The sequence below is a fragment of the Sus scrofa genome, chromosome X (assembly GCF_054392235.1).
Source record: "Sus scrofa isolate SSC_HxYL_T2T_F1_AM1 chromosome X, Sscrofa_HxYL_maternal_Yorkshire_Landrace_v2.0, whole genome shotgun sequence".
Lineage (NCBI taxonomy): Eukaryota > Metazoa > Chordata > Mammalia > Artiodactyla > Suidae > Sus > Sus scrofa.
Window position 1 is genome coordinate 3,046,436 of NC_139401.1, and position 26,886 is coordinate 3,073,321.

The following is a 26,886-nucleotide window of genomic DNA, read 5'->3' on the forward strand; positions in this document are numbered from 1 at the left end:
CCACCAAAATCCAGGACTCAGGGTAGCAAGTCACTCCTCCTATGTAGGGCTCACCTTCAGTCCTCCACCCCCTCTGCCCCCTCCCTGCTGTGGCCTTGGGTGCCAGGCAGTCGCGCCCCGTTGTCGCTGAGAAGGGCTGTGCTCTTCCATGTGGGGCTGCGACAAAAACCCACTGCCCCGGTGCTGGTGCCAGATGGTGCCATCAGCCACCAAACCCTCGAGCCTGCAACCAACACCTGCGTGTGAGGTGCCCCCAGCAGCTGGAAGGTGCCCACACAGGACCCTCAGTGACACCATCATCCCCCAGTGCCTGCTGGCTGTGGCCAGGAGCAGTGGCCTGGGAGGTCGGAGGTGGGCTCTGCACAGGGCACCAATGCTGTCTCTCCCCGAAGCACCTGTCGCGCCCTCTTCCTGCCCTCTCAGGCTCAGCCTGCCCACCCAGTCCCCGTTCTTCCCTAACCCAGTGAATACCCTTTACGGTGAATTCCTAGACCCGGGGTGGACAGAGAGAGTCCTTCAACCTGACCCGGTCATCTTCCTGGACTTGGGCTCGCGATGCTGCAGGGACACAGTCCCCTTTGCTTCCGGATTCGCCAAGCCAAGCCCTGCCCCGGGGCTTTGCCCAGCCTGTCCCCCCTCAGTGGAGCTCCTGTCCCCTGGGAATAGGCAGGACCGCCCCTCCCACCGGGGAGGGCTTGGCTTCAACGTCACCCCTTCTGTGACCCCTGTCAGCCTCTCCACCTGCTTCTGCTCCTAAGAAACCACGTCTCGCTCCTCCGGTCTCAGTGTCAGTGCTCGTGTCCCTGTCGAGGTTCCGATCCGCGTCTTCGTGGATTTACGTCTACCTGTGGTCTATTATCTACCTGCTATCCGTCATCTGTTACCTAACCAACCATCTGCCCACCTACCCATCTAACCTGTCAATCGTCTACCCACCTCTTCTTTATTATCTATCTAATCCAATCCTCTATCAATCTTCCACCAAGGGATCTCCATCTACCTCTCATCTCTCTCTCTGTGTCTGTGTCTCTATCCCTGGATCAATCTATCTGTCTGCCTATCTATTACCTATTATTCACCTATCATCTAACTACCTATTAATCACCTATCATCTATCTCTGTATCTCTTTATCTATCATCCGTGCTTCTATCATCTATTATTTATCTATAACCTGTTTGTCTGTGTGTCTGTCTATCTGTCTGTCTATGAACGACAGTGGTTAGAAATTGAGGAAGCCTCTGCCCCCTGTAGAGACTTGACAGTGTCTGGAGAAATTTCCGGCTGTCACAGCAGAGGAGGGGGCTCCTGGCCTGTGCTGGGTAGACACCAGGGACACGGCTCAGGCCCCCACAGAGCATGAGACACCCCCCCTTCAGGGTCCTCCGGCTGAGAAACGCAAGTGGAGAGGATGAAGGCGTCTTAAGAGATGGAATTCTGGCGCAGAAACAGCAGGCTGGGGCACATCCCCACTCCCCACCCCCCAACACAAAGCTCCAGGTTCTGGCACAGAATCACCTCTGAATCAGCCTCGGGGGCTCAAAAGCAGAGCGTAGCAACACTCAGCCTCCAGGGAAGCCATTGCTCCCGGGGAGGCCAGGACCAGTGTCACCTCGCATCCTTGCAGGACCTGATCTTTCATTAAAAATTTTATTTTTCTTTTCTTTTTTTTGGGGGGGGGGTGTGCTGCACCTGCAGCATATGGAGGTTCCCAGGCTAGGGGTCCAATCGGAGCTGCAGCTGCCAGCCTATACCACAGCCACAGCCACGCGGGATCCAAGCCACGTCCGCGACCTACACCGCAGCTCACGGCAACACCAGATCCCTCACCCACTGAGTGAGTTCACTGCCTACCATCTCTCTTTCATCTGTTATTATCTACCACCTGTCCATCTATCATCTATCTCTGTATCTCTTTATCGAATGATCTTCTATGTATCCATCGTCTATTATTTATCTATAACCTGTCTGTCTGTCTGTCAGGTTCTTAACCCGCTGAGCCACCACAGGAACTCCAAAAATCTACCATTTAAAAATCCATCTTGCAGGTGGCCTCAGATTGTAAGAAGCGTCTGCTCCCAGCACCGCAAGGGGAGAGGAAAGCGAGCTGTCTTAACTCCTCACTGGGGGCCCTCGTGCAGAAACCCAGGCTAAGGTGCTGTTCTGCACGGGCGCACATGGGTTCCACAGCTGCCCCTCCACGGCCTGCCCTTGCATCGCCTGGTAAGGACGGCATCTCCTTATTCTTTTCCTTTGTGCTCCAGTTTCTCCTTCACGCTGGCAAATGCACAGACCCACCATGACTTGCAGAATTTCCAAAGCACAGAGCTCCCGCTCTGCCCAGCACGTCGGCTCGGGCATCAATGACTAATGTGTGCTGCAGCCCAGCCGGGGGCGGGGGCGGGCGGGCGGGCGCTCCGAGGGCTTGGTGGCCGTGGCTCTGCCCTTGGCCAGGGCCTCCCCGCTCCCCGCCACGTCGGGCGCTTTAAAGTCAGAAGCACTCTCTCCTGGGCAGGAAACTAAATTAATTTCCAAGGGACCGGCAGAGATCAGGGTGAAGCTGCTCAGAAATGAATAGGAATTGCAAATGAACCACCGAGGGTGAGAACGGGGATGTGACCGCAGAGGGAGAGACAGAGACAGACAGAGACAGAGACAGAGACCGAAAGAGGGAGACACAGAGAGAGAGAGACAGAGAAAGAAACACCAAGAGTAGAGAGAGAGACAGAGAGACAAGGAGAGACAGGGACAAAAAGACACAGAGACAGACAGACAGAGACAGAGAGACAGAGACCAAAAGAGGGAGACACAGAGAGAGAGACAGAGAAACACCAAGAGTAGAGAGAGAGACAGAGAGACAAAGAGAGACAGGGACAAAAAGATACAGAGACAAAGACAGAGAGACACAGAGACAGAGAGAGAGAGGAAGAGAGAGAGAGTGGAGGGAAGGGAGAGAGCCTGCATCAAGGATTTTTTTTTTTTTTAAGAGTCATTCTTGGGCGTTCCCATTGTGGCTCAGCGGGTTATGAACCCAGCTAGTACCCATGAGGATGCAGGCTCAATCCCTGGCCTTGCTCAGTGGGTTAAGGACACGGCGTGGCCGCGAGCTATGCTGTAGGTTGGAGTCACGGCTCAGATCCCACGTTGCTGTGGCTGTGGTGTCAGCCGGCACCTGCAGCTCCGATTCGACCCCTTGCCTGGGGTCTGCCCATGAGCAGCAGATGCGGCCCTGAAAAGACCAAAATAAGTACATCAATAAAACAGGACACAAATCAACATCTCTGCAGAGAGAAAAGCAGACTCACAGACAGAGAGCCCAGATCTGCGGCTCTCCAGGGAAGGAGCCGATGGGGAGTCTGGGGTCAGCAGATGCTACTTGTATTCAGGAAGGACATATGACAAGGCCACTGAGGTTCACGGCGGAACGTGTGTGGCGTTAAGGCCGGTGCACCCCAGGCTGGGGGGGCTGGTCAGTGTGTAGTCAGAATCGAGGGTGAAGACAGACATAGAGCAGGCAGGTATCTGCAACGCAGAACCCCCAGCCCTTTGGGGAGACCTGTTCTCCCGGGGCGGTGGGGGGGGGCACCATTGCAACTCCCCATCTTCTCCAGGTCACCACGTGACCTGGTACAGCTGGTCCCCCGTCCACCACGAGTGTGTCACAGACGGCGACAAGCGCTCAGGGTCAAGTGCCCTGACCCCCGAGTGATACTGAATGGCTGCCCGGGACTGCTCCTGCCTCACTTCTGAGGTCCGCGTGGGTCTCGTGAGTGATGCTGCAACCGAGCAGGACCGCCAGCTCCTTGCCGGGACGGGACCCCGCACGGCGCCACGTCCCCCGCCTGCCTGCCGTCTGTAGACAGGCTTTCGCCTCCCAGGCTGTCCCCGAGCTCCGAGGGGCAGATTGAATCTGAAATGTGAGGAAGTGCAGAAGCGAAGGAAAGCCGTCAAGACAGCCCCAGAGCCACCGTCTTGCCTTCGACGAAGTCGAGGACCTTCTGTTCTTCCTCGAGGGTGAGCGACGGAGGTCCAAGCCGTGGCCTGGAGGTGTTTTGCGGACACTGAAACCCCCGCCAGGCTGGAAGACGTTACCTGCGTGCTGCCCACCTGCACGGAGACCCGGGACCCACTGGAACCAGAAGGTGGGTGACACTGACTCCACCCCACCCACCATCAGAAGAAAGTCCATGAGCTGATCACCTGTATTTACTTATTTATCTATTTTTATTGTTTTTGCTTTTTAGGGCTGCACCTACGGCATATGGAGGTTTCCAGGCTAGGGGGCTAATCCGAGCTGTAGCCACCAGCCTACGCCACAGCCACAGCAATGCAGGATCCGAGCCGTGTCTGCGACCTACAGCACAGCTCACGGCAACACCAGATCCCGGACCCACTGAGCGAGGCCAGGGATCGAACCCGCATCTTCATCGATACTAGTCAGATTCATTTCACTCCCTGCTCTGTCTTTCAAAAACCTTTTCCTGAAAGAATGTATGTGTGTGTGTATATATGTATGTACGTATGACTGGGTCACTTTGCTGTACAGCAGAAATTGACAGAACACTGTAAACCAACTGTAAAAAAATTGAAACCTAAAAAAAGAAAATATAAAATAGTTCAATAAATAAAAACCTTTCCCTGAAAGCCATGGGGAAGTTCGGGTCTTTTGAGCACGAGCTGCCCGTTCTTGCTCGGCACCTGCAATAAACCCTGCCCTCTCCTCCCGGGGTCAGCAGACAGGCTTTGCTGCGTGCAGGTGAGGGGATCCGGGCTTCGTGCAGTCCCAATGTGTCTGAGCAGCTCATGTCCCAACTGGTTACAGAAAAGAAGTAACAGGCTACACACAAGTGACACGGTGACAGCACAGCCATGCCGGGGACGACCGTTCTGGGACGCGGCTGAGAGCGGACCAGGCCCCTCTGGGAGACGCAGAGTCTGCGCCGTGGGTGGTACAGTCCTTTGCCTGCCCCTTTCCATCTCGTTCCAGAACGTTTGCATTCCTTCAAAAGGAGACCCCGTTCCCATCAGAGGTCACTCCAAGCCCCCTCCCCCAGCCCCCGGCAACCACCTGCCCACTTTCTCTCTCTGTGCCTGGTTTCTCTCCCCGAGCATCGAGTTGACTTAGAATCGGTATAAAAGGGGAGGAGAGAGAAATTAGGAGTTTGGGAGGGACAGATACACACGATTATAAACAAAATAGATACGCCACAAGGACCCACTGCAGAGCACACGGAACTGTATTCAATACTTTGTAATAAGCTACAAGGAAAAGACTCTGAAAAAGAATACATATGCATAGGGACCACGGAAGCACTGTGCTGGGCACCTGAAATGAATACAACATGATAAATCCACTCTACTTCAATAAGTAAAAAACACTCCCAGACTCTCCCAAAGGAATCTATATTTAAAAAATAATCACTGAAAAAATAATCATTATAAGCCTCTACAGTATATGAAGCGATTCAAACTGCAGCCACCACGTGATGTCACAACCCCTGTATCCGAATGGCTAAACTGAAAATACTGACGGAGTTCCCGTCGTGTCACAGCGGTAACCCACCCACCTAGTATCCCTGAGGCCATGGGTTCAATCCCGGGCCTCGCTCAGTGGGTTCAGGATCCTGTGTTGCCATGAGCCATGCTGTAGGTCGCAGACGTGGCTCAGATCTGGCATTGCTGTGGCTGTGGCTGTGGCTGTGGCTGGCAGCTGCAGCTCCGATTGGACCCTTAGCCTGGGAACCTCCATATGCCACAGGTGCGACTTAAAAAAGCAAAAAACAAAAAGATGGAAAGAAAAGACAAGACGGCTAATAGCAAGTGCTGGGGAGGACTGGAGCAGCGGGACTCCCACGTGTGGCGGGCGGGGAGGCAAAACGGCACCACCTCTCTGGAAAAACCGTTTGGCCATTTCTTACAAGGTTCAACATACTCTCAGCATAATGACCCAGCAATCCCACGCCTAGATGTTTATCCAAGAGAAATAAAAGCGTGTGTCCACATAAAAACCTGTATGGGACCGTCAATAGCATCATTCTGCATAAACCACCCCAAAATGGAAACCACTTGGCTTTCCATCAGTGGAGAAGGGATTACCTACCGGGGAGCACACATGCCATGGAATATTACTCAGCGATGAAAAGGAACGGATCACTGTTCCACGCGATGACTCGGCTGAGTCTCAGGTGCATCCTGCTGGGTGCAGGAAGACAGCTACCTGCAAACGGCTCAGTACTGCAGGGTGTAGTGCAGGGTGTACAGAAAAGAAACAGACCCCTGGCTGCCAGGGATGAGGGCTGGAGAGAGGGTCTGACTGGGAAAAAAGTCCAGGAGGAGGGAATTGTCTGCAGTGATGGAAATGTTCTAAGTCCCATCAGGAGGTGGTAATGACGAGAACATATGCACGGGAGTTCCCTTGGTGGGTCAGTGGGTTAAGGACCTGATGTTGTCTCTGTGAGGATGTGGATTGGATCCCTGGCCTCACTCAGTGGGTTAGGGATCCGGCGTTGCTTTGAGCTGTGGTGTAGGTCACCGATGTGGCTCAGATCCACGGTGCTGTGGCTGTGGTGTAGGCTGGCGGTTGCAGCTCTGATTCGACCCCTAGCCCGGGAAGCTTCATACACAGCAGGTGCGGCTGCAAAAAGAAAAAAAAAAAAAAAGAATGTGAGTTAAAATTCACATGACTGTACTCCAAAAATGCTTGATTGTATGTAAAATGTTGAAAAGACCTCTATGTGGAGTTCCCTGGTGGCTCAGTGGGTTAAGGGTCCAGTGTTGTCATGGCAGCACCTCGGGTGGCTGCTGCGGCCCAGGTTCAATCCCTGGTCCGGACCCTTCATGACTGCAGCCAAAAATTTTTTTCCTTCATTTTTTAAATAAAAGAAAGTAAAAGAACTCTATATGTTCAAAAACTTGAAAGTGGAATTACCCTATGATTTGACCATTCCACATCTGGGTCTTTACCCCAGAGGTAAAAGCAGGGATGTGAACAGGTATTTGCACCCTTGTGTTCACAGCAGCACTGTTCACCGTGGCCAAGAGGTGGAAGCAAACCTTACATGTCCTTCGATGGATGGATGGATGGATGAACAGAACGGGATCCATCCACGGAATGGAATACTATGCAAGCATGAAAAAGAACACGGCTACAACGTAGATGGACCTTGGGGACACAGAAATAAAGACGCTCAGAGAAAGAAAGTCACAGACAGATACATGCTGCAGGGTTCCACTCTCAGGAGGTGCCTAGAGGAGTCAGAATCACACAGACAGAAAGGAGACGGCAGGGCGGGAGCTGGGGACTCAGGGTTTCATGGGGACAGCGTCTCCGGTTGGGAAGACGAAATGGCTCCGGAGGTGATGGTGGGGGTGGCTGCACAACAAGGTAACGGTATTAAACACCACTGCACGATGCCCTTTAAAATGGTCAAGATGGGATAGTCTCTACTCCTTTTTTTTTTTTTTAACCACAATTAAAAATTTTTAAATCGATTTAAAAGATTTCTGGGTGAAAACTGTGCATTCGAAGAGAGCATGCAACATCACCTAGGAGCTCAGGCAGAAGATACTGTGAGTGCTGTTTACACGGACTTTTCTGTCTGCTCTTGAAAATGCTCGTTTTCAGTGAAATGCAAGCTAAGTCCGTGTGGGGTGCATCAGGGAACAGGAGCAAAGGCTCTGCCTGCCGGGGTGCCGTGAACCCGGAAAGCTGCAGGCCCAGGAAACACTCACCATCTCTGGCTGGCTGGCCGTCTCTGTCTGTCTGTCTCTCTGTCTGTCTCTGTTTCTCTCTATACCCATCTCTCTGTCTTTCTATACATCTCTCTCTGACTCTGACTCTGTCTCCCTGTCTCTTTCTGTCTCTGTCTCTCTGTCTGTCTGTCTCTCTTTCTCTGTGTATGTGTCTGTCTGTCTGTCTCCCTATCTCTTTCTGTCTGTCTCTGTCTCTCTTTCTATCCATCTCTCTGTATCTGTCTACCTGTCTCCCTCTTTTTGTCTCTGTCTGTCCGTCTCTGTCTCCCACTATCCATCTCTCTTTCTACCCTTCTCTCTCTGACTGTCTCTATCTCCCTGTCTCTTTCTGTCTCTGTCTCTCTGTCTGTCTGTCTCTGCCTCTCTCTCACTACCCGTCTCTCTTTCTCTGTGTGTCTCTGTCTCTCTTTCTATCCATCTCTCTGTCTGTCTCTCTCTTTTTGTCTCTGTCTGTCTCCCACTACCCATCTTTCTGTCTGTCTCTCTTTCTCTGTCTCTCTATGTCTCTGTCTGTCTCCCTGTCTCTCTCCCACCCCCACGGGTCCAGAGCTGAACTGAACGTGGCACTGAGAAACCACGATTGCAGAAAGGCCAAGTATGTCCCTGTCCCTCACTTGGTGCAGCAGGATCCCTGCCTTGATCCGTGAAACCCCTCGCCGCCGTCCAGAGGCTGGGCACAGCAGCAGTTCTGTCCAGATGTGGAGGCTGTGTCTCCAGGAGGGGCGCCTGGTCCAGGCGTACATACAGGCTGTGGCGGGGGCGGGGTGTGGGGTGTGTGCCCACCAGCTTCTCCCAGCATCCCAGACCCTCGAGCGCTCAGAGAGGGTGATCCCAGGACACCTTCCCTCGGAAAAGTACACAGCAGTGCTCCCGGGCTGGGGCTGCAACTCAGGGGCTTTTTTTGTTTTGGTTGGTTTTGTTAATTTGGTCTGGAACAGACAGAAAACTCACTTGGGATTTTGATGTGCATTCGAGCTCTGCAACCGTAAAATTGAGTTGCGTACAGCTTGAGATGCTTCAGTCTTTGTTGTGCCCCAAGGGGTTCCTGAAGAGAGCAGGCTCGACTCCCAGGGGACATTTGGTGATGTCTGGGGACATTCTGGGGTGTCACCACCCTGGCACATGGTGGATGGAGACAGGGGACCCAGCTCAACCCCCCACAGAGCACAAGAGGCACCCAGCGGAGTTCTCCGGACCCAGTGTCCGCAGTGAGAGGCTGAGAAACCCGGACCTGACCCGAGACACTCCGTCTGTCTCCGTGTCTGTGTATACAGCCAGCATCTATCTACTGTCCATCAGTCCCTCAATGCCTCCTCCTGCCTTCCTTCCCTTCTTTCTTTCTCTTTCTTTCTCCTTCTTTTCTTTTTCTTTCTTCTTTTCTTCCTCCCTCCCTTCTTTCTATTATCTATCATCTACTGAGTATGTATTTAGCATCTATTTATCATCTATTGTCTACTGACTCATCAGTCCATGTAATTATATCACCACCTATTGATCTATGTAACTAATAACTATCTCTATGTCTGTCTGTCTCTCATCTATGTATCTGTATCTATGTATCTATCTTTCACCTATGTGTCAATCCATCAATCTATGTAAATATGTAACTATGTATGTATCTACCATCTATGTATCTGCATCTATGTATCTATCACCTATTTGTCCACCCATCAATCTATGTAACCACATAACTCTGTGTGTGTGTGTGTGTGTGTCTATCTGTCATCTGTCATCTCAGCATCTGCCTCTATCTATGGCCGTGGTTTGCAACCAAAGACCATTTTACTTCCCTAGAAACACCTGCTGTTGCCTAGGGACATTTTTATTGTCACAATTTGGGGGCTCCTGACCTCTGGGGGGTGGAGACCAGGGACCCTGCTCAACCCCCCACAGAGCACAGGACACTCCCCCCGTCAGAGTCCTCCAGCCCCCAGTATCCATCCCGTGCAGGTGGAGAATACCGGGGGAAGCCGCTAAGACCATCCCATCCCATATAATTTCTGCATATTATATATAATGTTTTTTTCACGAATCGAAATGTGAGAAACCCAAGGGCTAGGCGTCAGGCTACTTGGTCCTGCTTCCTGGCTGTGTCCTGACTTCCCTCTGGCGATTTACAAACTGCAGAGACACGTCCATTCTCTGGTTTGACATCCTGAGGCTCCATCCCTCTTTTCCAAGCAGAGAGGTGCCACCTGCCCTGCCAGGCGATGCTCTCGGTCCTTTTCCTCAGGTAAGAATTTTGCATCCATAGTTCAACCAGGTGCCCCTGTCCCTAACATGCAAAGCACGTCCTGAAAGAAAATCCTGTGCTTTGCGGCAGCTTCTTGAACTCCCTGCATCTCAAGGACTGGTTTCTAATTCAGTCCAGACTCGGCAGAGGTACAGGACCATTCAGGCCGTGCCTCTAGGTCCCTGCGGTCCTAGGAAATTGATGGTCACATTTCACTCTGCTTTGGGAGTTATCGAAACTTCCATGGAGCTCCGACTGTAGCTCAGTGGTAACAATCCCAACTAGCATCCATGAGGACACGGGTTCGATCCCTGGCCTCGCTCAGTGGGTTAAGGATGTGGCACTGCCGTGAGCTTCGGTGTAGGTCACAGATGCGGCTCAGATCTGGCGTGGCTGTGGCTGTGGTGCAGATCGGTGGCTACAGCTCCTACTTGAACCCTAGCCTGGGAACCTCCATATGCCAAGGGGGCACCCGCAAACACACACACACACACACAAACCTTCCAGGAAAGAATTTCAAAGACGGGCAGACTATGACGGAACCCAAAGGGGTCCGTTCCTTTCCGTTCTGAAAGTGGCTGGAACTCTTCCTCTTTTTCCCTCCTTCCTGCCCTTTAGAGACAGGAAGGCAGTTTTCCAGGGAAGCAGGGCTTCTGCCACAAGGGAGCACTGCAGCCTGCTTGCCTTTGCTGATGATGCCTGAGGTCACAACAATAAAATAAAAAGGGAGGCTGCCGACAGCCAGTGACATTCAGTGACAGCCAGGGCCATGGGGATCTATGGCCCCAGTGCCTGGGAGGCTGGTCCAGTGCTTGGGGAAGGAGGACCTGCTTCCAGAGGTTATCTGTTCTCAACATGAAAGCATGAACTGCTGCATCCTTGCAAAGCAGGCGACAGATGACCTTGGAGATGGATGGTGGCTGTGTTTTGCATCCTGGAGCCTTGACGGTACTCGAAAGTGAAGGCTTGGACCCAGTAGCTCAGGGCTTCCTGGCCAAGACGTGCCTCCACACAGCGTTTCTCAAAAGCATCAGGTGTCCAAATGTCACACGCAGAAATATGACATGTGCGTGCTGTCGGACGGGGACCTGAGAGCCCAAGGCGGGGGTGGGGACCTCATTTGCAAGTTGCAGAGACAGTTAAATGAGATGATATTGGAAATGTCTTGACACCAAGTAACAGCTGCGCGAGTGGAAGCCACATCCCCTGTCTTACTTCCTGACGTTGTTTATTTTATCTTTTATTACTCAATGAATTTATTACACTTATAGTTGTACAATGATCATCACAATCCAATTTTACAGCATGTCCATCCCACAATCCCAGTGCATCCCCCCACCCCCAACCTGTCTCCTTTGGAAACCATAAGTTTTTCAATGTCTGTGAGTCAGCATCTGTTCTGCAAAGACGTTCACTGTGTCCTTTTTTCAGATTCCGCATGTCAGTGAAAGCATTGGATGCTGGTGTCTCATTGTCTGGCTGACTTCACTTAGCATGAAATTTCTAGGTCCATCCATGTTGCTAAAAATGCTGGTATTTCGTTCTTTTTGATGGCTGAGTAATATTCCATTGTGTATATGGACCACATCTTCTGGATCCACTCCTCTGTCGATGGACATTGAGGTTGTTTCCATGTCTTGGCTATTGAATATAGTGCTGCAATGAACATCAGAGTATATGTGTCTTTGCGAGTCATGGTTTTCTCTAGATAGATGGCCAGGCATGGGATTGCTGGATCAAATGGTAATTCTATTTCTAGTTTTCTGAGGAATCTCCATATTGTTTTCCACAGTGGTTGCACCAATTTACATTCCCACCAACAGCATAATAGGGTTCCCTTTCTCCACACCATCTCCAGCACTTATTGTTTGTAGACTTTTGGATGATGGCCATTCTGGCTGGTGTGTGGTACCTCATAGTGGTTTTGATTTGCATTTCTCTAATCATGAGTGACATTAAGCATCTTTTCATGTGTTTCTTGGCCATCTGCATGTCTTCTTTGGAGAACTGTCTGTTTAGATCTTCTGCCCATTTTTTGATGGGGTTGTTTGTCTTTTTGGTATTGAGCTGCAGAAGGTGTTTATAAATTTTGGAGATGAATCCCTTGTCAGTCATTTCCTTTGCAAAGATTTTCTCCCATTCTGTGGGTTGTCTTTTTGTGTTGTTTAGGGTTCCCTTTGCTGTGCAGAAACTTTTAAGTTTAATTAGGTTCCATTTGTTCATTTCTCTTTTCACTGTCACTGCCCTAAGATATGGATCTGAGAAGATGTTGCTGTTGTTTATGTCGGAGGGTGTTTGGCCTATGTTTTCCGCTAAGAGTTTTATAGTGTCTGGTCTTATACCTACGTCTTTAATCCATTTGGAATTTATTTTTGTGTATGGGGTTAGGGAGTGTTCTAATTTCTTTCTTTTGCATGTGGCTGTCCAGTTTTCCCAGCACCACTTATTGAACAGGCTGTCTTTTTTCCATTGTATATTCTTGCCTCCTTTGTCATTGATTAGTTGGCTGTAGATGCGTGGGTTTAATTCTGGGCTTTCTATCCTGTTCCACTGATCTATATTTCTGTCTTTGTGCCAGTACCATATGGTTTTGATGATTGTTGCTTTGTAGTATAGTCTGAAGTCCAGGAGCCTGATTCCTCCAGGCTCATTTTTCTTCTTCAGGATATCTTTGGCTATTCTGGGTCTTTTGCGCTTCCAAACAAACTTTAAAATATTTTGTTCCAAGTTCTGTGGAAAATGTCCTTGGTAATTTGATAGGGATTGCACTGGATCTGTACATTGCCTTAGGTAGTATAGTCATTTGGATAATATGGACTCTTCCAATACAAAAGCATGGTATATCTTTCCACATATTTGTGTCATCTTTGATCTCTTTCATCAGAGTCTTATAGTTTTCAGAGTACAGGTCTTTTGTCTCTTTGGGTAGGTTTACTCCTAGGAATTTTATTTTTTGGATGCGATGGTAAACAGGATTGCTTCCCTAATTTCTCTTTCTCCTCTTTCATTGTTAGTATATAGAAATGCCTTCGATTTCTGTGTATTAATTTTGTATCCTGCGACTTTACCAAATTCGTAGATGAGCTCTAACAGTTTTCTGGTAGAGCCTTTAGGATTCTCTAAGTATAGTGTCATGTCATCTGCAAATAGCAATAGTTTTACTTCTTCTTTTCCAATTTGGATTCTTTTTATCTCTTTTACTTCTCTGATTGCCATGGCTAGGACTTCCAGAACTATGTTGAAGAGTAGTGCTGAGAGCGGACATCCTTGTCTTGTTCCTGATCTCAGCAGGAATTCTTTCAGCTTTTCACCATTGAGAATGATGTTCGCTGGGGGTTTGTCATATATGGCCTTTATGATGTTGAGGTAGGTTCCCTCTATGCCCACTTTCTGAAGGGTTTTTATCAGAAATGGGTGTTAGATTTTGTCAAATGCTTTTTCTGCATCTATTAAGAGGACCATATGATTTTTATTCTTCAGTTTGTTAATGTGGTGTATCCCACTGACGGATTTGCGGATATTGAAGAATGCTTGCATCCCTGGGATAAATCCCACTTGATCATGATGTACAATCCTTTTAATGTATTGTTGGATGCGGTTTGGTAGTATTTTGTTGAGGATTTTTGCATCAATGTTCATCAGTGAAATTGGCCTGTAGTTTTCTTTTGTTGTGGTGTCCTTGTCTGGTTTTGGTACCAGGGTGACGGTGGCCTCATAGAGTGAGTTTGGGAGTATCCCTTCCTCTGCAGTTTTTTGAAATAGTTTCAGGAGAGGTGTTAGCTCTTCTCTAAATGTTTGATGTAATTCGCCTGTGAAGCCATCTGGTCCTGGACTTTTGTTTGTTGGAAGTTTTTTAATCACAGTTTCAATTTCAGTACTTGTGATGGGTCTGTTCATCTTTTCTATTTCATCTTGGTTTAGTCTTGGAAGAGTGTACTTTTGTAAGAATTTGCCCATATCTTCTAGGTGTTCCATTTTATTGGCATATGGTTGCATATAGTAGTCTCTTACGGTCCTTTGTATTTCTGTGGTGTCCGTTGTTACTTCTTTTTCATTTCTAATTTTATTGACTTGAGTCCTCTCTCTTTTTTTCTTGATAAGTCTGGCTAAGGGTTTATCAAATTTCAAAGAACCAGCTTTTTGGTTTTTTGATCTTTTCTTTTTTTTTTTTTTTTTTTTGGTTGTTTTTTGTTTGTTTGTTTTTGTCTTTTCTGTGACATATGGAGTTTCCCAGGCTAGGAGTTGAAATCAGAGCTGGAGCCACTGGCCTACGCCAGGGCCACAGCAATGTGGGATCCGAGCTCCGTCTGAGACCTACACCACAGCTCATGGCAACACTGGATCCTTAACCCTCTGAGCAAGGCCAGGGATTGAACCCTCAACCTCTTGGTTCCTAGTCAGATGCATTAACCATTGAGCCATGACAGGAACTTCATCTTTTCTATGGTTTTCTTTGTTTCTATTTCATTGATTTCTGCTCTCATCTTTACGATTTCTTTCCTTCTACTACTTTTAGGTCTTGTCTGTTCTTCTCTCTCGAGCTGCTTTAGATGTAAAGTTAGCTTGTTTCTTTTAGCTTTTTCTTGTTTTCTGAGGTGGGCTTGTATTGCTATAAACATTCCTCTTAGAACGGCTTTTGCTGCATCCCATAGATTTTGGAGTGTTGTATCTTTGTGGTCATTTACTTCTAGGTCTTTTTTAATTTCCTCTTTGATTTCTTCAGTGACCCATTGGTTGTTGAGTAGCATGTTGTTTCGTCTCCATGTGTTTGTGTCTTTTGCAGTTTTATTCTTGTTGTTGATGCCCAGTTGTATAGCGTTGTGGTCAGAAAAGATGCTTGATATGATTTCAATTTTCTTAAAATTACCCAAGTTGGATTTGTAGCCCAGGACATGATCCATCTTAGAGAATGTTCCATGTGCACTTGGGCAGAATGTGTATTCTGCTGCTTTGGGATGGAGTGTCCTATAAATATCTATTTAGTCCATCTGGTCTAATGCTTCATTCAGGGCCTGTGTTTCCTTATGGATTTTCTGTCTGGATGATCTGTCCATTGCTGTAAGTGGGGTGTTAAAGTCCCCCACGATGATTGTGGTATTGTCGATTTGTCCTTTTAAGGTTGTTAGCAGTTGCCTTATATATGGTGGTGAACCTGTGTTGGGTGTGTAGATATTTAAAATTGTTTTATCTTCTTCTTGGATTGATCCTTTGATCATTATGTAGTAACCTTCCTTGTCCCTTAAAATATTCTTCATTTTAAAGTCTATTTTGTCTGATATGAGTATTGTGACTCCAGCTTTCTTTTGATTCCCATTTGCATGGAATATTTTCTTCCATCCTCTCACTTTCAATTCTTCATATTGTTTAGAATAATTACTTTTCATTGGGCTGAACCAGGACACAAATGGACCTGAGGGCTGGCCCATCTCTAAGACAAGATGTAATACCCAACAGCCCACTGTGTGTGTGGGGGGGTGTTCTGCCCCCGCATCAAGCACTGGGCTTAGGTGGACGGGAGCTAGGGGGTCACCCCCATTCCTGGAAATGGAGGGTGACGTCTGACGTCCATCGGAACCCACAGCATCACACTATGTCAACGCTAGCATCACTGCCATCAACGTCCCTGGAAAATCACTCTTGCCCACTGGAAACCACAGCTCAGTAACCCTCACCCCCACCCTGGAGGGGTTCCTTCCACAAGCGAGCTGGGTGTCATGGAAAGACACAAAGGAGGGTTGGCCAAGACTGGGGCTGTTTCATTAGTCAGTTGGATCCCCTTCAAAGCAACGTGAAGGTCAATGCCTGGGAGGAGGGGCAGAGAAGAAAGCAGAGCCCAGCTAGGAGCCACTCTGCATCTGCTCTATAACCAACAGTTTATTTTATGGAGGGAAGACTCCCAGGATGTGAGACGAATCATTTCAAGTGGACCCTTCATTTCAGGGGCCCTGAGCACACTCAGCAGGCTGTGCAACCACCACCTCCATCTGGTCCCAGAACACTCTTGTCCCCCTAAAAGGAGTCCCCGTCCCCATCTGCAGTCACTCCTCCCAGCCCCTGGCAAACACGAATCCACTTTCTGTCTCTTTAGATTTAACCCTTCTGGATATTTTGCAGAAATGGAATCAGGTAAGGTGTAGCCTTTTGTGTCTGGCTCCTTTCACTTAGGGGCTTTTCAAGGTAGGTCCACAATGTAACCTACATGAAGACACCATTCCTTTTTCATGCCCAAATAATATTCCACTGTAGGGATGCAGATTAATACTTTTTTTTTTTTTTGGTCTTTTTAGGGCCACATCTGTGGCATATGGAAGTTCCAAGGCTAGGTGGAATCGGAGCTGTGGCTGCTGTCTACACCACAGCCACAGCAACGTGGGATCCAAGCCGAATTTGTGATCTACACCCCAGCTCACAACAATGCTGAATCTTCAACCCACTGAGCAAGGCCAGGGATCAAACCTACATCCTCATGGATACTAGTTGGGTTCATTACCACTGAGCCACAACAGGAACTCCCAACACATTTTTTTTAAGGGCCACACCCACAGCATCTGGAGGTTCCCAGCCTAGGGGTCTAATTGGAGCTACAGATGCCAGACTACACCACATCCACAGCAATGCCAGATCATTAACCCATTGAGCAAGGCTGGGGGTGGAACCCGCAACCTCATGGTTCCTAGTCGGATTCATTTCCACTGCACCATGACAGGAATTCCCCAACACATTTATAATAAAAGGAAGTCAGAGATACTACCACCTGCAGACAAATGTCCTAAGAGCCGTGTAATGTCCCCATAATGCAAACGACCAAAAAGCCACACCCATTTGAATATGACAATGCTGGGATCACCATCCACCCCTGAAGGGGGTGAAGCAGTAAAGCACTCCCCCCACATGCTGGATCCAAGAAGGGGCCTTCTGCAATCAGAGGCAGCCCCAGGCCTGGTGAGCTGGTAACTCAAATGCCACAAGCTGCCATCCGCCATATGCTTTCCGCACGTGGCAAGCAATCAAGCCTGGGATAATTGTCTACGAATGCCATGGTCACCTGCCTGGAAATGCAACCTCTTGCAACAACGTGTAAATAAAGTTGAGTGCTAGGCTGGGGTCACTTATCAACAGAATTTCCCCATATGTGGACAGCTGGCCAGACATTGCAAAGACATGTGCAGGACTTTGGGGAAACCTTCGCCCTGGGCACCTTGTCCTGTGCCTCATAACAAATCTAACCTGTGCACCAGCGCCAGTGTGAGGTCCACCCAGGGTGCCTCACTCCACCTTTTCCTGAACCCCGTAGAGAAACACCACCATTTCAAAACTTGAGGGTGTCGGGAAAGAAAAGCCAGATCACTAGGTCCACGTGAGCCGGGCCATACCCAATGGTAACATGAGGCACAGCAAAGATTTCTGCAGCCTTAAAACCCTTCTAGATGCATCCGTTCCTCCAAGTCTTATAACCATAAAAAGACCCCTTGAACAGAAAAGGATACTCGGGATCCTGGAGGGTTAACCACTTGCCCCAAATGACACGGTTGGCAAGAGACATTTCACACTGTATCTGCAAATCAAACCATCACATCATCCACCTTAAAGAGATGCAACTTCTACCGGTCAGTGAGACTTCCATAAAGCCAGAAAAAAATAAAGTGAATATTCTTCCCCCAAAGGTATGTTTCTCTAAGTTCCCGTGCTATCTTTTTTTTTTTTTTACCCAGGATGTCTTGAATGACAGCATTTCACCATATCTGCACATCTGGCAGCAAGGTAGACCAGAAGTTCCATCGGGGCTCTGAAGGATAGGACAAGGTTCTCAATGAATTAGAACAGATGGACTTTTTAACACATCACTGGACCCATGATGATAAAGTGATTATTACTATTATTATTTTTTGCTATTTAGGGCCACATCTGCAGCATATGGAAGTTCCCAGGCGAGGGGCGGAAACGGAGCTACAGCTGCCAGCCTGCACCACAGCCACAGAAACGTGGGATATGAGCCATGTCTTTGACCTACACCACAGCTCACGGCAACGCCGGATCCTTAACCCACTGAGCGAGGCCAGGGATCAAACCCGCATCCTCATGGACACAAGTCAGGTTTGTTATGGCAGAGCCCCAAAAGGAACTCCCGAGATAATTCTTTTTAATGGTATATACTTGGTAATTTCAAAATATGCATTCAGTAGCCCGTGGAGTGAAGATGAACCATGAAAGTTAGGACTGAACCACAGGCTCTTTGAAATGCAGCCCAAGTGATGGAGAGAAATGGGGATTCTCAGACCAGAAGTATGAAACATAAAAAAATAAAGGGCATGTATTAAATCAGGAAGTTAGACACGACATGCCAGAATGAAGGCAAAAAGGGAAGAAAGAGATGCAATCAATCTCGCCAGAAGTTGTAAGTTAGCAATAAACGCAAAGACGGGTAAAAGCTGATTTGTGAACCTCAGAAGATACTTCACCGCCAAGGGACCCAAAGATCAGAGCCTTCCCAAACTTTACCATGTACAGCTGTCCCCCTCTGCATAGGTGGAAACCCAGGACGTCCTTATGTTTGGGACTGTGCTTGTGCTTTTATGGCCATCAGTACACAAGGTTCAGATTTAGACTCAACCCCTAGGATCCTGGTACCCAGACAACAGAAAATCCAAGTCCACCTCATTTCTCTGCTTAAGCGACACAGTCAATGACTCCAGAGCTTGGACGGAAAACGGTGTCTGGCATGGATTTACCCCTGAGCATCCCTCACACAGAGAGCACAGCAAACCCTGGTGCACAGAGGACACGTTTGAGGATCACCATTTGACGGAAGAGGAATCGAAAGACAGAGCTTGAAAAGCTTCACCACAGCACCCACGGAGATCTGACACCTCCCCAGGACCAGCCCATGAGGGACATGGGCATGGCGCCACCTCCCTGACCCCTGGGTCCCCTGAGAAGCTTCCTCAGTCAACCTCCCAACCTGTCCTGCCTTGGCAGGAACCCCGTGCACTTATCTGGTTGTATTTCCTAATAGCCAAGATAGAGGGGTTTATGATACAGACACTCTCCAAATCCAGATGGCGTAGAGACAGAGGAAGCATAAACTGGGTGGTCTCCAACACAGACGAACTTTTGAAGGGCTCACTCTTTCCCATTAAAAGTGCCTCTATCACACACGGTATATCTCCTGCCTCTAGGTATTAAGACTTGATATCTTTGGGGTACTCATTAATCACCCCACCTTAGGCAGCAAGATAATCTAGAATAAAATCTCTGTGTTCCTCCACTTTGAGTTAAATCCAGGGTTTGCTCAGAGCCTGGCTGGGTAGTAATACTCAACACATCACTGCCGAATGAATGCATGGTTGGATGGATGGATGGATGGATGGATGATGATGGATGGATGGATGGTTGGATAGATACAGGGATGGAGGGATGGATGGAGGGATGGATGGATGCAGGGACGGAGGGAGGGATGGATGAAGGGATGAAGGGATGGATGGATGGATGGATGGATGGATGGATGGATGGAGGAATGAATGGATGGAGGGAGGGATGGATGGATGAAGGGATGAAGGGATGGATGGATGGATGGATGGATGGATGGATGGAGGAATGAATGGATGGAGGGAGGGATGGATGCAGGGATGGAGGGATAGATGAAGGAGGTGGTCCCACCCATTGTTGAACAAAACTCACTGATGCTACATGGAGGGGACAAATGAGCAGCTTTCCTGAGAAACAGAGGCATCATGGGTCCAAATACTGAATCAAACCTTGCCCAGGGATGGAAGGTCATCCAACCCAATGTGTGTGCACACAGCCCCCTCACGGGCTCCCCTAATGGCAGCGACAGGTTCAAGCCCAGGCTCCCCAGTGCCCACCACGCCACAGATTCAGTCTTACCTAGTGGTCCACGGGATCTCGCCAGCTGCTGGAAAAGTGTCTCCAAGGTCTCAGGAATCCTCTGGTCAGGTGTCAAAGGGAACATGATAACTTCTCCAGAACCATGTTCTCTCTCTCCCATGGTGGACAAATGACATAAGGGCATCATACAATTAGGAAGGGCAACCTGAGTCTGGTCCTACAAGCTCCAAATTGCCCTGAGAGCCCATCTTCACCTGGGGATTGTGACATCTCTCAGGAGCTGGCAACCTTGTTCTTTCTATGATGGAGGATGTCAGAAGTCACCCTGCCACCCCATCCCGAGTCCCTACTTAGGAAGTGCCTTTCTGATGATGATAACAGTAGCTGACACTTGTGGATAATGTCCTCAAGCCATACAGGTCTCGGATGACGTGTGAACGCTCAAAGGTGGGGTCTTCCTAGAAGTTAAGGCTCTGCTTCTTTGTACAGAGTCCTGGCTCTTCAGAAATAGTAGATAAGGCACATGTCCATCTTGATTTTAACGTTGGAAGGAACTCCTCTTCCAAAACACATCAGTCAGAGCTGTAGGCTCAGCAGAACATCTGAGAAGTGCTGCGAGGACGAGGAGCCAGAGCTGGAAGCTGCAATCTGCATGTGCCTGGCTCGGGGCTTCTCAAGCATGCCTGAACAAGAGGGTGGCTTGAAGAGGTCTATGAAATGCTAATGCCCAGAAGAAGGCACTTGGGAATTCTGTTGACAGCGGGGCTGACCGTCACTTGTTTTTAGGGATCCTCCAGTGTGTTGCCAAAGCCCACTAGGCTAACGGGACCAAGGGTCCACCATCCATGACAGGCTTGGGCACATTGATGGCTCAGTGGGGGTGCATGGTGAGTTTTGGGGGGGCTCCTTATTGGCTGCAGATGGGCTCCTCTTTCTTGAGGTTGGAAGGGATGTGAGCGGAGGTTACGGCACCGGCAGCTCCAGCACAGAATGAAAACATGGGTCCTGGTTAACACTTCATTTAAGAATTCCAAGATGGCAGCCATGGACCATTAAGCCACTAGGCATCCCAGTGAGTGCAGGGTCCTGGGTAGCTGCACAGGTCACTCACCCAGGAGGCTGGCCTTGGGTGCGTATAGAAAAGCTGTGACCTCCATGGTCACCAGAGAAGAAACGGACATCTCCTGAGTTTCCAAGGCATCTAGTTCATGGAGCATGTAGATAGACTGAAAACAGCAAGAAGGTATGACCACCTCCTAGTTCCTGTTTCCTGTGGATATGGCTTTACTGGCAAAGAGGGTCTTGGCAGATATATTTACTGGATGACCTTGAGATGAAGAGATCATTCTTGATTATCCAGACGGAAGTGGGGGGTCTAGGAGGAGGTCCTCCTGGATGAGGGTGGCCCTTCATCCAAAGACAGTGTCCCCCTAAGAGACAGAAGAGGAGACACAGACACAGAGGAGAAGCCATGCACATGAAGATGGAGGCAGAGATGGGAGGGAGGCGGCCACCATCCCAGGGCCCCCTGGAGCCCCCAGAAGCTGGAAGAGGCAGGAAGGACCTTCCTCTGGAACCTCTGGAGGGAACATGGCCCTGGGACCCCTTGACCTCCAACGTCTGGTCTCCAGGATGGGGGAGGATGGATGGCTTTGATTTAAGCCCCCAGTTTGTGGTCATTTGTTAACAGCCACCCCAGGACACTCCAAATACATGGGGTCTTCCACCGGGACCTTGTGCTTTGTCTTCACACAGAGATCTGAGCCCGTGGCTGCCAGGACCCATACATCATCTTGTGGGATCACACTGGGATTGTCACCGCTCCCACAGCTGGGATAGAGGAATCTCTGAACTTCCCACTGTCATTTCTCCATAACCTCTGGCTGCTCTTCTCCCTTGTGCTGGCTGTGGACCCAAGACCCTTCTTGTGCCTGCATGGCTCTTCCAGGAAAGGTGTCACGGTGCTTCTTATCCAAGCGGACGTCTTCAGAAGGGCCCCAGCTTGTTCCTCTCGGGCTGCTTGGCTACCAGTCCCATGGACGGGGGTCTCAGCTCTTCCAGCCACATCAGGATGCGAGGGAGGGGGTGAGCACCTCTAACAAACGCCTCAGGGAAACCACCCTGGGTCTTCTGTCCTTTGATGCCAACATCTCCTGGATCCACGACAAGGAGTTCACAGCATCCTGTTCATCTGTAACAAAAACATGGTCTCTGGGATTAGACACACCTGGGTGTCCCGCCTAAGCGCCACCAGAAACTTGACACGCAAGGAGACGGCGAACCTTTCTGAGGATAAATTCCCACCCATGCGACAGGAGTGACAATTCTCCCCCCAGCGCACAGGGGGCCAACCCAGGTCCACAAATTCTGGGCCTTGGACCCGATGTGACCTCCCTCCTTTTAAATACAGTTTTATTATGATACAGCCACACATTGTAGCATATTGTGGCTGCTTTTGCATCAGGTGGAAGAGTTGAGCAGTTGTCGCAGATGGTATAGCCCTAAAATACGAAGATATGTGGTAACTGGCCCTTTACATAAAAAGTTTGTTGACCAAGAATCATATCTACCTGTCTACCTGCCTATTATCAGTCATGAATATTCACCATCTATCTAGCAATTGATCTACCTACCTATGCTATCATCCGTCTGTCTGTCTATCATGTCACTCTATGTATTTATCTAAATTTCCTCTATCTAGTACCTTATCTATCTACCTATCTCTCCACTTATCTATCACTTAGCTGGCTTTCAGCTATGGATAAAGGTATCTATCTATGATTTATCTATCTATCTATCTGCCCATCACCCACCTATTTAACCACTTATCTATCATGTATGTATCTACCTATCATCATTATCTATCTATCTATCTATCTATCTATCTATCTATCTATCTATCTATCTATCTACCTATCATTTCATCATTCTATGTATTTACCTACTTACCCACCTATCCACCTAAACAAGAACATAGAGGTTTTCAATACTCTTCTGGAACAAAGAGATGAATGAATGAGTGAATGAGTAAACAATGTTTGTGAAAGACTCTACAGCTTGGCACACAACCCTCTCGCCATTCCAGGTGACTGGAGGGCCAAGACGGTGAATGGGAAGATGGTGACAAGCAGACACAGTAATGAAATGCACACCTCACGAGACAAGCAAGGGTCACAGAAGTGCTGCTGTACCACGAGCCGCGTGTCTGATGGCGCAGCTCCGAGTGTCTGGGGACAGTGACTGGACAGCAGTGACCTTTGATTCCACGCTGTACCTGGGACACTTATGGGAAACTTCCGTCTCTCCCAGTGTCTCCAGGTGAGTGGCGTTTCCACCACACCAACTCCCACGTGCCCTGAAGACTCATCTCCAGAAGTAAAGATCGGGCAGCGTCCGTGCAGTCACATCCACACAGAAGAAGCAGATATGAAAGGCCAAGAAACAGCTCCAGCATCGTTGTTTAGAGGTAGAGTTGTTTAGAGTTGGGCAGCTGAGCCGAGGAAAACCATGCCTCCAAGGCAGGAGACTGAAAGAGAATCCGTTCCCGGTGTCCTGGAGCATCCCAAGCTTGAGCCGTGATGCTCCTTCATGTCTTATTAGGTGGCCATTAAAGACACACTCCGTTCCAGATGCACAGCTGATCAATAACTGATTGATGGTGCCACTGCATCCATCTTGGAACCAAGAAGCAATTTATAAACGATGTATACCCACATGCATTGTGAACCCTGCCCTGGCAGAGCGGCTGGCTGTGATCACAGTGCATGGAGATACGATACAAGTTTTGGGACCTCTGTGGGATTTTGTCAACCGAGGGAATGGACAGTGAGCCAACCGGGGTCACTGGTCTTGGAATTCGGGATGTAGCCCAGCAGGAAACACGCAGAGTCCTTTCTGTACCATTCCACACGTCTGATCTCTCCATGCTGGAAGGTGAGAACCCAGGAGTCATTCTCAGAGAGAGGATCAAGCCTGCCTTGCCTGACAGCTGGGTGAAGCCAGCTGGGCCCTGATGCCCAGGCCAGAGTCCATTCTGCTGCTGGAGACGTTCAGAAGTATCGGAAACTGTGTGAGTTTCTTGTAACAAATTACTACCAAGGTGCTGGGGTCTTCAGTGAAATCCGTCCTCTCTCAGTTCTGAAGATGCAGGTCCATGCTCCCTCCAAAAGCTCCAGGGGAGGGTCCTTCCAGCCTTTTTTTTTTTCCAACTTCTGGGGGCTCCAGGTGTCCCCAGGCTGGCGGCCACATCCTCCCAGTCTTTGCCTCCGTGGTTCCCTGACCCGGGCGTCTTCTGCCATCACCCCTCCCCCAAGCCGTCCCTGGTAAGCTACCTCGTGATTATACTGCACCAACCTGAAGAAGCCAGGAAGACGTCCTCATCTTAAGACCTTCATTACACCTGCACTGAGCCCTGTCCCAAAGAGGAACACACTCCCAAGAGTCTGGAGGTGGACACCTGCGGGGAGCCAAGAAAATGCAGGGACTCCAAACAAGGACCTTGCCTGATGGCAGAAAAGCCTGAAGGCAGGTTCTTAACCAAGAAAGGGAGCTCACCTGAACGGTACTAGCCGAAGGTGGGTGCTTCTGGTCAGGAAAAAAGCTCACTTGAATGGTGCATGCCAAAGGTGAGCCTCTGGTCAGGAGGAAAGCCTGCCTGCACGGTACAAGCCGAGGGCAGGCCTCGGTACACAGCTCTCACGTTGATGTTGATGGGGAAGAACTGGGGCTTTCCTGGGAAAGCAACTTCCATGTTTACGCTGGAGAACATGGACTGTTTCTCGGGTGACCTAGTCTTTCCTGCTGTTTTATTTGTTATTCCGTTTTCCTCAGTCTTTCCTGATTATTTACTGATTATTCTTATGTCCCTTCTTACTGTCCTGTGGTGATTTGTGACTTAACAAAATTGCCACAATAGTGTAATAAAAATTTCACCCTGAAGGATTTTCCCCTGTTTAAATCCAACTTAGTTAAACCATAGTGTTTATCTATTAACTAGTTACATAGTAACTTTAGAGTTAGGATTTTAATGAGGTCCATAGAAGTTAGCCATATCTTATCCAAAAAACCTAGCTGTGAGTTTTGTCTGTGATTTTAAAAGCTTTTTAGTGAGAGCTAGTTTAATTAAGTCGGTTTATATTTACTTACATGGTCTCCCCACCATAACACTTTGAAGATAAGCACCAGTCTACAAAGTTTGTAAATGCTAAATTCTTGTGTTTTATGGCCTCTTCAAAGTACTCACTCAGCTTAGTTAAGATAGAGATCTTAAAACAGGATGTATGGCTGCTGTACCATGTACTAGTTAACCAATGTACTTGTAGCACTGTAATGTAATCTGTAGTGAAAAACTGTCTATAGAATCAACCACTGTTGCCCATAAAGTTGGAGCAGTCCAGCGCCCTGAAAGAAGGACAAAGAGGCTGTCTCCGTAATTGTACATTCGCCGACGCCACGTCCCTCTCCAGTCGGGGAAAAGCGTCTGCTCCCTGGCCGCCGGAGCTGGCCTCCGGCAGACACCTCTTCTGGGGAGACACCACTCAACCCATGAGAGGGAACTGGATGAAGCCAGGACCGTCTCACCCCTGTCCTGTCTCCAGGGCACAGAGGTGACTTTGACGCTGCAGGAGGGTGAGGTGTGTGAACCAGTCTGCAGAGGGCCCATGATGAAACTACCATTTCAGAAAGGGCATGGTGGACAGCGACAGTCACCCGCAATCGGGGCATTCGACATGATAACTCCTACTCAACTGGTGTCGTGGCTTGAACTACGATCCCAGCCCCGCAGACGTCTTCAGGAGAGTCACGTGCACACGCGGAGATGATGAAAAGAAGAGCAGAGACTAGGACGGGGGCTACATGGGACATGAAAGTAAGGCGGCAGCAGCGCTGCCATTCTAAGACAAAGCCCTAAAAACTGGTAGAGGGTGTCCAGACCCCCAAACCCTGCCTGATTGGCTTAGGTCAGGATCCTTCTAGATTCTACGGTACAGAACCCCATGAGGAGGGGTGCCCAGGCCTCCTTTCTTAGCCCGTGACCTACAGAATTCCCCAGACTCTCGGGAGTGTCTCTCCGTGAGTCCTGGGGTGTATCCCCTGATGGGTGCTCTGAGGGCGCTGGGCACTCCTAGGAGACGGTCCGTTCTGAAGATGCTGGAGCAGGTTAGTGGGTCCCCTGAACCTGGATTCAGGCTCAAGATCAAGCTTCCCCTCCCTTTCCAGACCCACCAATCCAACCGCATCTCCGGCATACTGTGTGAGGGAGGCAACAAAGGACAGAGGACACCCTCAAAGCCACCCACACCCGACCATGCCAGGCTCCCGTGAAAGGGTTCCTCATCTCCCCTAGAATCTTTCCACCCCCATGTCCTTGGCATTTCTGTGCTAAACAAGAAACACCGCACACGGGGCTGGCAGGATTTAATGACGCAGGGCACCCGGCACCGTCGATCCTTTGGGGAATCAGGCAATTCGGGGCTGAGGACCAGAGGCTCAGGGCCACACTCACAGCCGCCTCTGCTTCTTCACTTCCTGCAAAGCGCACGGCAGGCGGCGGGAGATGCGGACCGACACAGTCTGGAGGGCGCGGCGGGAAGGACGCAGAGGCGCGGTCCAGAGCAGACGCACCTGCGAGCGCTGGGCCGACGCGGTCCTCCCGGCCTGGCCGCTATCCCCACAAGGTGTCCTGGGTCATGTCGGCGATGCCGGTCATCTGGCAACTCCGGGCCCACAGCTGTCGCTGAAGCTTCGGGTCGTACGTGATCGCCAATGACTTGGTCTCCTTCTCGTTGTAAAGATAGCGGCCGCCCACGCCTTCCAGCGCCGGGGAGACGGCAGCATAGACGGACGTCCAGGCTCCTTCATCCGGGGTCTGCGCGAGAAAGAAAGAAGGGCAGGGCGTCAACGCTCGAAGCAGAGACGTGGGTGTCTCCGTGCACAGAGATGCTTGGGTACCACACAGCGTCTCATCACCTGGCTGATCGCCGCGTGCAGAAAGTTGGGCGGCCAAGCTGGGGAGCCTGCGCCCACGCGAACTGAATCTCCACGCTGGTTTCATCCA

General features: G+C 49.5%; 1 protein-coding gene across 50 annotated transcripts in view; it reads right to left on the reverse strand.

Annotated features, from left to right (window-relative positions):
* The window catches only part of LOC110255319 (polyprenol dehydrogenase), a 339,610-nt gene that overhangs the window by 135,260 nt on the left and 177,464 nt on the right, over window positions 1–26,886 (reverse strand). For 46 of the 50 annotated variants that reach the window (XR_014834908.1, XR_014834927.1, XR_014834922.1 and 43 more), the window contains exons 7-8: window positions 26,454–26,697; window positions 19,869–22,020 (exon numbers count right to left, since the gene is read on the reverse strand). Coding sequence is in view for 3 of the 50 variants with exons in the window: in XM_085007062.1 (XP_084863188.1) it covers window positions 26,494–26,697 (204 nt within the window). In the remaining 47 variants the exon portion in view is untranslated. Of the gene's footprint in view, window positions 1–15,165; window positions 22,021–22,981; window positions 26,698–26,886 lie in introns of those variants that run through there. The other 4 variants (XM_085007062.1, XM_085007061.1, XR_014834890.1 and 1 more) reach the window with 3 other exon arrangements.